The sequence below is a fragment of the Poecile atricapillus genome, chromosome W, assembly GCF_030490865.1.
Source record: "Poecile atricapillus isolate bPoeAtr1 chromosome W, bPoeAtr1.hap1, whole genome shotgun sequence".
Taxonomy (NCBI): domain Eukaryota; kingdom Metazoa; phylum Chordata; class Aves; order Passeriformes; family Paridae; genus Poecile; species Poecile atricapillus.
Genome location: NC_081288.1, coordinates 34,562,544 through 34,574,619, shown reverse-complemented (window position 1 = coordinate 34,574,619; position 12,076 = coordinate 34,562,544). Strand labels below are relative to the sequence as shown.

The 12,076-nt window shown below is 41.6% G+C and overlaps 1 protein-coding gene across 2 annotated transcripts in view; it reads right to left on the bottom strand.

Annotated features, from left to right (window-relative positions):
- The window catches only part of LOC131592267 (kit ligand), a 54,517-nt gene extending 43,142 nt beyond the window's left edge, over positions 1-11,375 (bottom strand). For both annotated transcript variants that reach the window (XM_058863671.1, XM_058863672.1), the window contains exon 1: positions 11,082-11,375. In XM_058863671.1, the coding sequence (XP_058719654.1) occupies positions 11,082-11,096 (15 nt within the window). In that variant the 5' untranslated portion in view covers positions 11,097-11,375. The remainder of the gene's footprint in view (positions 1-11,081) is intronic.
- Positions 11,376-12,076: the final 701 nt, after the last annotated feature.

Genomic DNA, 12,076 nt, shown 5'->3' with positions numbered 1-12,076 from the left:
TCTTCATATGCAAATTGCTCCCTTGTAATGCTTTTGCCTGTTCTAAGATCCCTATTTCTGTTATGCTCTTTTTTACAATGGGAAAACCAGAACTTTTTTCAGAATGGCTGATGATCACTATCATAAGAGCACTCCCCTTTCAAATTTCTCTTTCTGCTCCTACTGCATCCAATATGCTGTCTGATTTGTTCTACTATGGGCACAATATAGGGATTTTTCATTCATTTTCCTGACCAAGCATTGCTACAAGAACAGAAATAAAAGCTTGTAAGGAGCTTTTAGAAGTAATTGAAACTGCCGTTATTAATTCTGTTACAATTAGTTCAAAACATTCCTTCCAAAATGCATTCCCCCTTGCTCTTCAACACAACAAACTCCACTTGCCATCATGCCATCTGTTCTCCCATCTCCTCTAAACCTTTACAAAGTTCCTCAGAATCTCTTTTAGTTTCAATTAACCTGAGTAATTTATGTAGCTTGCACATGTTGTCATCAATCTGTGAACCCTATTACCAGATTGAACTATATGAGGTTACTGACAATTAGAGAACATTACCTTTTAGGTTTTTGCCACGTTACAAATTAATGACTTGTTCCTACACTTTGCTTTCCGCTCTACATATTTTTTTTTCCTCAAACTGTTTTGATAAGAGAGATACACTATGGAGCTACTTAGGTTTTTTTCTTCGGTCTTTCTTTTTTAAGAATCTAAATAATTAATTTACATTCTTTCTCCTTATTCATCCATTTTGAAACACAAATATATTTCGTCTATTGAATGCACTTCTTTTACAGGAGCTGGGTTTTTCTATTCCTTTCATTGAACTCTATTAATATGGAGTTCCCATCTGCCTTCTACCAAGTGAATTAAATAAAGCAAGATTTGCTAGCAATGCAACAATAGAGGCAAGCTGGTAAGAAAAATTCTTTACAACTCTGGACATATTCATTAATTCTAAAGACAAGAATTAAGAGTTAATGTGTTAAGAGGTACTATATATTCAAGAAAATGAAAAAAACACCATGCTCACCTATTTCTGTGAAGTTATAATCACCTTGTCTTTACCATAAAGTTAACCCAATTTGCAATTTATATCCTGCCCTTAATTTTACGTGTGTTCACACAAACTGTATTTTTAATATCCTAGTGGTTTGTGGGTGGTTTTAGAGGTTTTTTTGGTGGGGTTTTGTTTTGTTTGTTTTTGGTTTTGATTTGGATTTGTATAGGCTAACAACTACAAACTCCATCAAAGTGTTTCTGGTATTCCAGTGTTTCCCCACAATTCTCCTATGTGTCCAGGAAGAACAGGCGTATTACTATGATATATACCAACATGTAAGTGCTCTCAGCTTACAGTTAAGAGGCACAGGATAAATCCCAGCTAACTTCACCATCATAGAATTGTGACTACAGAATTAATATGAATGTCATTCACATGATATCTCAATGTTTTTGTTTGAGTTATGCTAACTGGAGAGAACTGTAAATATCCAATTTTAAACCTGAAGCTCCACCTGTGGAGTTCCTTAAAAAAGCAACACAGAACTTGTGGGGTAAACATTCCAAAATGAGTTTAGTCATTCAGCTTGCAGTTTGGTATGACTATGAAAATGCATACGTAACTGGAACAAAAAAAAAAACAAAAACAAAAACAAAAAAAAAAAACCAAAAAAACCCCACAAAAAACCCACAAAAAACCAAAAAACAAAAACTGAGAAAAAAAGCTCCCTAACTCTGTACAGTTCTGAAGAAATGAAAATACCTATTAGATACAGATGCCTATATAACAAAACTCTTGCACCAGTAACACAGTATTATGAATTTAGTTAAATAACTGATATGAAATATTAGGTATTCCCACAGCTTCTGCAACAATAAATAGAACACAACACTTTTAAAAAACAGGTATTTTACCTTACTTTTACTGACAACTTTCACAGGGGTTTCTCATTTTAACATGGAACTGTAAATTGCATGTAGTGTGATACATGCAGAGCTTTACATTTGGTTAAAAGTATTCATGTGAATTAGAAAGAATGGCAGCTGTCAGTAGTGAAATTATTCTGGTACATGTTCAACAGCATCCTTTTTACAGATGTGCTGATAGAAAAACTCATACAAATATTGACACAATATAGTATGATTTCTTGGATTATTTTTACACCTAGTTCTCAAATGCTTCCTAGGATCATTCTTGTTAGAGAAGACACATTAATTTGCTGGCCTATTATGAAATTTCTTTGGCTTCCATAATTAATCTCACAGAAAATATAACCCATTGTTGAGAAGATTAGTGTAAATTTCCTCAGAGCATATACTTTTCAATGTCTACACTGTAAAATTCCAGTAAGACTAGTTATGCATTTTCATAATTGCTACAATTTTTTAGCAAATTTACTTGAGTGACACATCAATTTTTACAGGAAAAAAAAATCTTCCCAGTTTTATAGGAGTTTTGCCATTTAGTTTGAAATAAGTAATGGAGTATGTATTTTAAGAAGAAAATTTCATGATAGTGAATGAAGCCAAAAAAAACATAATTGTTTGACAAATAGTAGTTTGAACAGGTACTAATTCAACAGTAACTGAAATAATGTTCCTGGATGCAATGGACTTGTTTCAATAGAAATAAACCAGAGTTTAGTAGGCTAAAAGCAGATTAACTTCACATATGTCTCAGGCCATTTGAAAATGTCAACAACATTCTGTTACAGTGGGAAATGACCAAGAGTACTGTAGAGAATCTGACCATTACTGACAAAGGTTCACTATTATTTAAAGAACTTATTAGTCCAGAACATTTTAAAAGTAAAATGAAAGCACTAAATCAGGTATTTCTCACCTGGTTAGGTAACAGAGCTGAGAGGCAGAGGGGAAAGCAATAAAAACTTCTTCTGAAAGGATTTCCTTTGGTATCAATAAGTATCTGACCATTAAAATAAAAAAAAATTAAAAAATGAAAAGCAAGAATTTTCTTACTGTATTAAGAAAATTACTGACTTTACAGAGAAAAAAGGTATTGTCACTTCTAGAAATAGCAGACTAGTATTCCAGAGGGCTCTTCCTGACTGTAATAATAGCTTGCAAGTGCTGTATAACAAAAACCCCAATGCTTTCCATGGAACAATTAATTCGTTCTAATCCTGTCCAAAGAGACACTTTGTTTCTACAGATGATATAAAATAGAGTTGCAGCAGGTTATTCAGAGCACTAATATTTTAAGTGGGTCCCAAAAGCTAATGAGAAATAAAAATGCTATAAAAATGTAGAGAGCATGCACTGGAGATGGAGCTTAAGCTGTATGGGAGCAAACAAGACGCTGACAGACACACCTTCAGTACTGTGGATACTAGAAGTGCAGAAGTTCTGTTGTCAGAGGTGAGAACACTGACTTAAACACAGCAGAAGCCAGGAAAGGTATACAAAGAAAGGAAGGTAGTTTTCTGTCTGAAGGGGAACAGGAGAGAAACTTGCAGTCGCTTTCAGATGTGGCCCTGAGCTACAATGATAGGAAAAAAAAATTCAGAAGAAATGGATGGAGTATGATGAACACCATCTGTCTTGAGATTGGAGTAAATTTTAAAAATAGCAAGATTTTCAATGATTTTAGTAGCCTGAAACACTGCCTGTAGTGTTACACTGTTAATGGAACAAACACTGAAGAAATATATCTAAACAGTTTGGAACAGACTTACAATTATGGCCAGAATTTTTAGAGAGTGCATGGTAAATCTAGGGCACATTCTTTGCCAGGGATTATGATACAGAAGATCAAAGCACCTCCAGTGACAGTATTTACATTTACAGTTTATAAGAAAGGTTTGCATTTCCTAGAAAATACAGCAATGCCCATCAGAATCATTTAAACTGGTGTCAAATGCAGCACTGGTGGTTTTTTGCTGTTAGAATAGAAGAGCAGTCCACACTTCGCTGAACCACAGTAACTTGAAAAAGACACCAATTATGAATACTGGAGATATATTTTTTTCCCTCCTTTTTAAAATAACCACCAAAAATCTCTGTTTATTCAGGAACATGTTTTTTGATCCAAATGAAAGAGGGTGCCAAGCAGTGTTATACAAGCTTCCTAAATTCATTTGGCTGACTAATGTTCCTATTCCTGCATGCTTCAAAGTAGTAAAAGAAAAACAAATCTCAGTAAGAACTGACATTCAGATCAGTATCAGTTTAAAGACATAATGCATAATGTTGTCTGCTTGCTATTTAATGCAAAAGATATATTTTGCTGAGTTCACTTAATAATGAGCAGATGGAGGGTGGAAATTAGAGGGTTGGAACTTAGGACTTTTTTTACAATAGACGATTAGCATGTTTAAATTTCAACCTCCCTAAATTTCTAAGCACTTCTTTTCATTTAGTGAATTATTTTGCATATATACAGCATATTATTAATTTAAATGTATCATGCCTGACTCCTTAGTGTCTTACTTCAGTTAGACCACAAAAGCCAGCACCTTGATATCATACTCCCATTTTATACCATTATGGAATCTCCATAAAGAGACAGGAATTTTTTTGGACCAACATGAAATGGAGGAAGAAACTTTCCTACACAGTTGAAATCCTGCACATTTACAGGCACTTTACAACATTAAATATCATATATTATTCTGTATCAGTATTATATACTAATATAATATTTAAAGTTTAAATATATTATATTATTTTAAATTAAATTTTTATATCAGTATTGTTATAAAAGCAGATATAAAAGGCAGAAATTGTGGTATTACACCACTGTCACTGTATGCTTTGCACAGAGTTAATTTTTAATTCATTGGTGTTCATTTGTGTTTTAAACAGAGACAGGTTGCCAGGACATGCACAACTTGGTTTTACAGTCTGACTTATACTGCGAGAGTAACTTTTTTCCAAAAGTAATTAGAGGTCATGTGTTACTAAGCAGAGCAAAGAATCCATCCAGCAATGATGTATCACGCTGCAAACATAAAAGGAAGACATACCTTAGTCTGCTGCTATGAAGCAAGCACAAGCTAATGAGAAAAGTTACAAAACAGTGTAATTCATTTAGGAGGAAAGACACTGGCAGGTTATCAGTACAAGTCATCCTGACTCTGCTCATCAAGTACAGAGATTCCAGCAGTACCAAATGTAGAATCTAGGTCTGCAATAAATACCCCGCATACACTTCGCATATCTCTAAAGCTGTGTTTAGAGTGCTTCTAAAAACTTCTCAAAGTATATCTAAAGAAGAGATGACAGAGCTAATTGGACTAAATTTATCCTTGGCCTTAACTGTCAGTGAACTGATGTCCCTGAAGCTGATGGTAGCAGAACAAATGAAAGGCAGAAGGCCTGCTAAATAAGACACTGGATAAGGGCTTATTGTCACTAAGACTGTTAAGGTGATTGAAGCCAGGTTCAGCCACATGGGATTGGCCAAGCCACAAGAACAGGTATGACAGACAGACTGATATTTTCAGACTCTGACTTGAAAATGCTTAAATCTTTCTGAATGGAGCTTCAGAGGGTGGCATGATTCACAATCTGTGAATTAGGACTTGTGGTCTGAAATACAGTCTCCCCCACATTCTCAGCTCATGTGTAAGCCACCCTCGAGATTGAACAAATAAACCTTCAACAGAACAGCTTCAACAAGATAAACTAGATAGTCAGAACCTTCCCAGAGACTTAGGATGCTACCCAAGAAAATATGTGAACGTGTGTCTCTCTTGCTCTAGTGTGCATGCTCATGTAAATTTTTCTAGATTGGCTTTTCAGACTGGATTGAATCAAGGTTGTTCGCAAGCCCAGAGATAATTGCTGTGGATCATACATCCTTTTGTTACAGCTCAGACTAAACCTGCAGACTTTGCAGAGCATCAGTCTAAGCTGAAGAGTGTAGCCCACTGCCTGGCCCAACTCCAAGGCTGCCAGGACACAACACCCCGACCTGACTTCCCAGCTCTGCTGCCCAAAACCCATGAGAAGCCAGTGAAGGTAGAAGAGGACTGAGATACCCAACTGGACTCCTATAGAAGTTCTTCACTAGAACATTGACAAATACATGTGAATGACTGTTATACAGGTACCAAATCACAGGTGGGAGAAAGGGTGTCTCTTGTGGCTTGGGTTAAATATGATCTTGAGGGTCCTGAACTTGATCTTCTCCATTGAGTAGGTTTGGCAGCAACAGTGAAGAAAAATAACCAAATCTGCAGCCCCTAAATACAAGTATTCCATAGCATCAGTGAAAGTTTAGGGCTGGGAGGTAAGTGAAAGGTGACCTTTCAGACCTGCTTGAGAGATCCTTCAGAGCACTGACCACTGTGAAGTTGCAATCAGCTATTGGCCCAGCAACAGAGGAGCCTGCACTCGATCCCCCAAGCCTGTACCACATGGTCTCACTTTTACTGATGCTTCAAGTGGTGATGAAATAGCTCAAAACTAAGGATTTACCTCTCCACTTTGCAAAGTGTGCTCCACAGTATGGCTGCAAAGAAGTGAGAGCAGTAAGGGATTTCCTCAGGCAATACCTCAAGTGATATCTTAGACCTGATGCTATTTTCACCTTGCACCAAAAGTTAAGTCTGCTACACACAGTAACATTAATGGCAAAATACACACAGAGCAGAAGATTCCTAATGAGATTTAAAATCATTACTGTATCCATCTACCTTGTATAATTTAAACATGGTTTAAACAGAAACAGCAGCCAATCATTTACTCAGTTGTTATTAGATAAGTGTAGGAAATTAGATGACGATTATTTCCTATACTAATATGATCCAAAGTATTCATTAATCTGAACTCCTTAACTGGCTTTTATTCAGACATACAGTAGAATTATTGTCTTCATTATCATACTATCAATGACCTCTGATATTATTACATGCTACCAGGTTCAATAAAATAAAATACTTAACACCATTTTTGTTTTCTCATATTTTCATTTACATACTAATAGACGTCTGATACTATTTATATTTGTCAATAATTATAACCATCCAGCAAAGAAATCTGTATTTCATGTGCTCCCTGCAGCCAGTTACTTCAGCATGGGTAATATTTACAAAAAGTCAGTTTTGCAGGCTTACATATGACTGAGTAGGCAATACAAACATGGGCCAAAAAATAAAATTAAAGAGAAGCGCTACCCCTTGCCACTCACCTTACATTCATCCATCTCCTTTTCCCACAAACACATGGAGAAAAACACAACTATGAAAAAACAAGCGGTTTTACAGTGTGTTTAAAAGGCTGACTAATCTCAGGTTTGGCACGCCAAAGACCAGGGCGAGAACAAGCACTTTCGTTTTCATGTCAGCTCCCACAACACTCAAATGGAATTGCGTAGGGAGATTTTTCCTTCCTTTGCTTCTAATAAATGGGTGTTGTGTTTACATACTGCATACTGAGCATTGCCCATCCGAAGCCAAGGACTGCATCTTGCCAACTCTTAACTTTCATACAATATGGCGATTACATGAGCCAGCATACCATTAAATCACACAACAAAACTTGGAGAATGGCACTGTCAGCTTGCAGAACCATACCTGAAGGGCTGACATGCAGTGCATAAAGGCAAAAACCAGATTTCAGTGCAGTGGCAGAACTGGGTCAGGAGAAGACTGGGTTACTGGCCTCACTTTAAACGACAAAGCCAAGTGCCAAATAGTTCACAGAGATAAAAACTTGCAAGCACATAATAAAAGCAGGTGAAGAAAAGAAATAAATAAAAAGATCACTTAACATGCCTTGCAAAATGCTCACCCACCCTTGAATCTTTCAGGTCGTCTGCCTTTTATTCTCCATACGACTCTATTCCAGGATGTTCTTTCCAACTGCAGTACTTGCAAGCTGGCTTCCCTTGAGCAGAGTCAAACCCAGGGGAACAGAGGAGACCTTAGTCCATTGCTTAACACAAATAGTACATCATGTTTCTGGCTCCAGCAAATTCTCCTTTTCTATTTAATGAGCAGCAGATCTATACCTGCCATGAGCTCTGAATGTCTTCCAGTGCCTAGTGTTCAATTTTTTTGCAGAATAACCAAGAAAGACTGATCAGAAGTCACTATTTCCCTTAAAAGCAAGCTCACACCAAGGTATCAGGTATCTGCTTTGCATTTCTGATTTACCCTGCTGATATGACACTAGAAGTGCCAATTTGAGTACTAATTCCTTTTCCAGGTACCTGTCCACAATAATTTCTACAGAGACTTCCACTTTATTGACACAAACATACAGATAGGACAACCTAAGATGATAATTTAACCACCAACAATAATGCACACATTCAAAGGTAGAAAACTGCGCTGAAATTAAGACCCTTTTAATACTGCAGTTTCAAAGAGGATGTGCATCTAACTCACTGCAGGAGATCAAGTGCCTGAATCATGTATCTGTGATACCTTATCAGCCTTCAGAGCTACCCCACAGGTGACCCCTCTTTGCAACATGTTTCTTAGTAACTTAATCCTATTTAGATTGTCTTCAAATCACACAAAGAAAAAGCAAAACAGAAAACTGCTAGGTGTTTTTGCAAGATCATATCACACTGGCATCACTCACCCTGTTTTTTCAAACTGTAAAAGGCTGTCCAGGCTTCACTGACATTTGTTGTCATATTAGCATGCAAAAGGACATAAACTCACTTCTGATAATAGTTTTAATTACTAAGTATATAAGCCTACAAATCCTCTCATCCAAGTAATCCCTCAATAAGATTAAATCATGGAAATAGCCTCATTGAAAAAGGATTTGTATGACTGAACCCTAAATGCTTAATCACTTCTTTAAAGAAATCAAGACTTAAAAAGAAAAATCCAGGTGTTGGCATGTTTAGAACAGGGGGGTTATATATCCATCAAATCACACAGTTTCATAAACATCACTTCTAGGACTGACACTGTTGGGGAATGTGCTTCTGCAGTTCCTGTGGTTTCTCAGGTTAAGACTGATTTAAATAAACGGACCAACTTGTTCACGTTGAGTCTAGTGCTCAGCACGACTCTTTTCCTTCAGCACTTTCGTTGTAGGTATGACTCAGCTACCCCTTCAGCTACACTAGTTACACATTATCACTGTACAACATAACCTCAAAGATCAAAATCCCTGATTTATTTTAAACATCTAGGCATTACCAAGTGTTTGCTGGGCTCAATGAATGTGTGGTTCTTGCTTTCTGTACTATGTCTATTGCAGAATATTTTATTGTAAGAAATATTCACTTATTTCCTGGTTTTCCAATCTTGTTCTTTTCGCTATGACGGTTACCAGTCTAGACAACGACAGAAGAACCCACAGGAGAGCATATAGATTAAAATTTACTTTAATGTGTCGAGTGCCCCCATGTGCTTAAGTCCTCTTTCTTGTACCCACTTCACTTGTTCTCTCTCTTTGCACAGGGTCTTCATGGTTTTAATGGCAAGTCTTCTTGAAGTATCTCCTGCTCTGATCCCTTTGGATTAATGGTATCACTTTTTTTTTTTTTTTTTGCTACTCCTAAAAATATAGGAAACAACCCTTTGGAGAACTTGGAGTCTGTCAGTGCTTCCAAAAAGCAGGAAGCAAAACTGCTTGAAGGCTGACAGATGCTTCACCACCATGACAAGAAGCTGTTCCACAGGCTACAGCTTGTGAGCCCCTGAGTCAAGCCATATGGTCCTGAATGCCAAGACTGCCTGTCTTTCCCAGTTTACTGGGAGAGAGGGATTGTTCCTGCTTTGCTCTGAATTTGCAAAAGTAGTCTGTTGACTTTTATAAGTTTACAGTTCAGAGGTAATAAAATGCTTGACTGCTTCCACTCATAAATCCTCATTGGTAAACACATAAACACGGCTCTCAGACTTTAAGAGAGCTTTCACAATTGATAATCTATTCAGCACATCTAAATAATTATGTATACAGGGTCTGAAACATCTTTGTTCAAGGCATCTATAGTAAACTAATGTGAATAACAGCAATGAATATATATTGCTAAAATTCAGAGCTGATAATTCAGGATAAAACCCTGGTGTACTTCAGCATCACAAAAATTAATCTTCCAAGTTCTAAGTTCTTAAACATGGGTACATTCTCCAATGCTTTGGCCAGGTGAAATTTAAATATTTCAGAAAGTGAGTATTTCTAAATCCTCTCATCTCTTGAAAAAATATTTAACTACCAAAAATACTTCGGTAAGTTTTTAATTTTTTTTTTAATATGTTTTATGTCTTTTCCAGTGACTGTATTGTGAGGCGTCTTCACTGGTGTGTAGGTGACCCAGCAACTGGCAAGAAACAGACGAACGCAAAAAGTATCTCGCTTCTAACCCAGAAACGTAGGAGGAGGGAAAAGCCCCCAGCGCAAAGGCAGCGGTGCGCGTGTCCATGCATTGTTCTCTCCCGGAGCAGTCCTGGCTCTCGCTGGGTCTGCCAGGACACAGGGTATCGGCACCTTGCGAAGTCCAGCCTTAAACTTTCCCCCGTTAGAGTTTCCTTGAGCCTCTTCTCGATAAAATTTTCCACTCATGTCTGTCCCTTGCTTCCTTCTAAAAAACGCACAGCATAGTGACCACAATCTCTACAGAACCTGCAGAAATAATGGCAGGAGCCCCCGCAGGGGCACTGAGGGGCACTTCCCGGCGGGATGCGGGAGGACGAAGGGCGAAACGCCGGGGTTCCCACAGCACCAGCCCGGCGTGCGGGGAGACACCGGCAACCGCAGCCACTGCACTGCTGCCCGCGATTATTTCACATTCTCGCACCCCTCAGGGTAACACAGACAACTGATTTACTACGGCAATTTTCCCGAGATCTCCCAAGGCTCGGCCGCCGCTCCGGCCGCTTGCCTGCAACTTTTCCGCGGGCTGCGGACCGCCGAGGGCAACAGCGGGCTGCAATATGTTTGTCCCCTTCACGTCGCTCCCGCAGCCCGTTTCCCGGCGGCGGCGGCTCCCACCCCCGGCGGGTACCCCCACCTCTCTCTCGGACAGCCCGGGAGCCGCCGCCCCCGCGGACCCGCACTCCCCGCCCGGCGGCCAACCCGGCCCGCGCCCCCTCCGCGCCGGCGGCCCCCGGGCAGGTGGGTGCCCCCGCCGCCGCCCGGCCGCACTCACTTGTGCCTTCTTCATAAGGAACGGCAGCGCTGCAGTCCAGCCCAGCCGGCCGTGTGCAAACTCCCTTCAGCGGAACTGTAGCTCCAGCATAATGCAGCAGCCGATAGTCCACGCATTGGGGTTGCCCACGGCGAGCCCCGCGCTGCCTCCGCCTGTCCCGCCGCCGCTCCGCGCGTCCCGCTGCGCCCCCTCCCCACGGCCTGAGCGTCCGCGCTCACTGAAGCCACCGCCGGCCCCCGGCCAGGTCTTTTATATCTCCGATCTGCCTCCAACAGCGGCGGCGGCGGCAGCCCAGGCAGGACACGCCTTTCCCCTCCCTCCCGCCCTCCCGGAGGACCGGCAGCCCAGGCAGACCCTGCGGGGCGGGGGAAACCCGAGTTAACTTGGGGGAAGTTGGAGGCAGGAACAAGCCGAGCCTGCCCCTCGCCAGCGGCGGAGGGGAGCGGGGCGGCGGGCGGGCCGCCGGGGGGGGAGCGGCGGGCGGGGATGCGGAGAGAGAGGGGTGTGGGCATGGGGGCGGGGGGCGCTGGGTACCGGCCCCGGGGCGCCGGCTGCAGAGCGCTCCTCCCGCCCAGTGCCCGGGACAGGTGATCCCGCCGGCGATCCACCCAGCGGGGCGAGGGTCTCCGGCCCTGCCCGCGGTGGGCTCTGGCAGCGTGCGGGGAAGCTGCCCGCCACCGCGGCATTTGAGGTCAGCCAGGCTGCGGGCGCCGAGCCAAGCCCTTGGGTTGGGTCCCCCCACCCACGCTGGCGAAAAGGCGGGTGCCCCCCCGTCTGAAGCCGCCGCCGGGCGCCGCCCGGGCCCGCGGCGGGGCGGGCAGCGGGCTCGGAGGCTGGCGGGGCTCCCGGCCGGTGCCCGGTGTTCCCAGCGCAGCAGCCGCGGCGGCGGCGCGCACGGCCGGGGTGGCAGCCCCGGCTTTGCCCTTGCCATTCCAGGGCTGCTTTCCCATACTCGGTGAATGCAAGTTAAACACTGGGATAAGCATTAGAGCTGG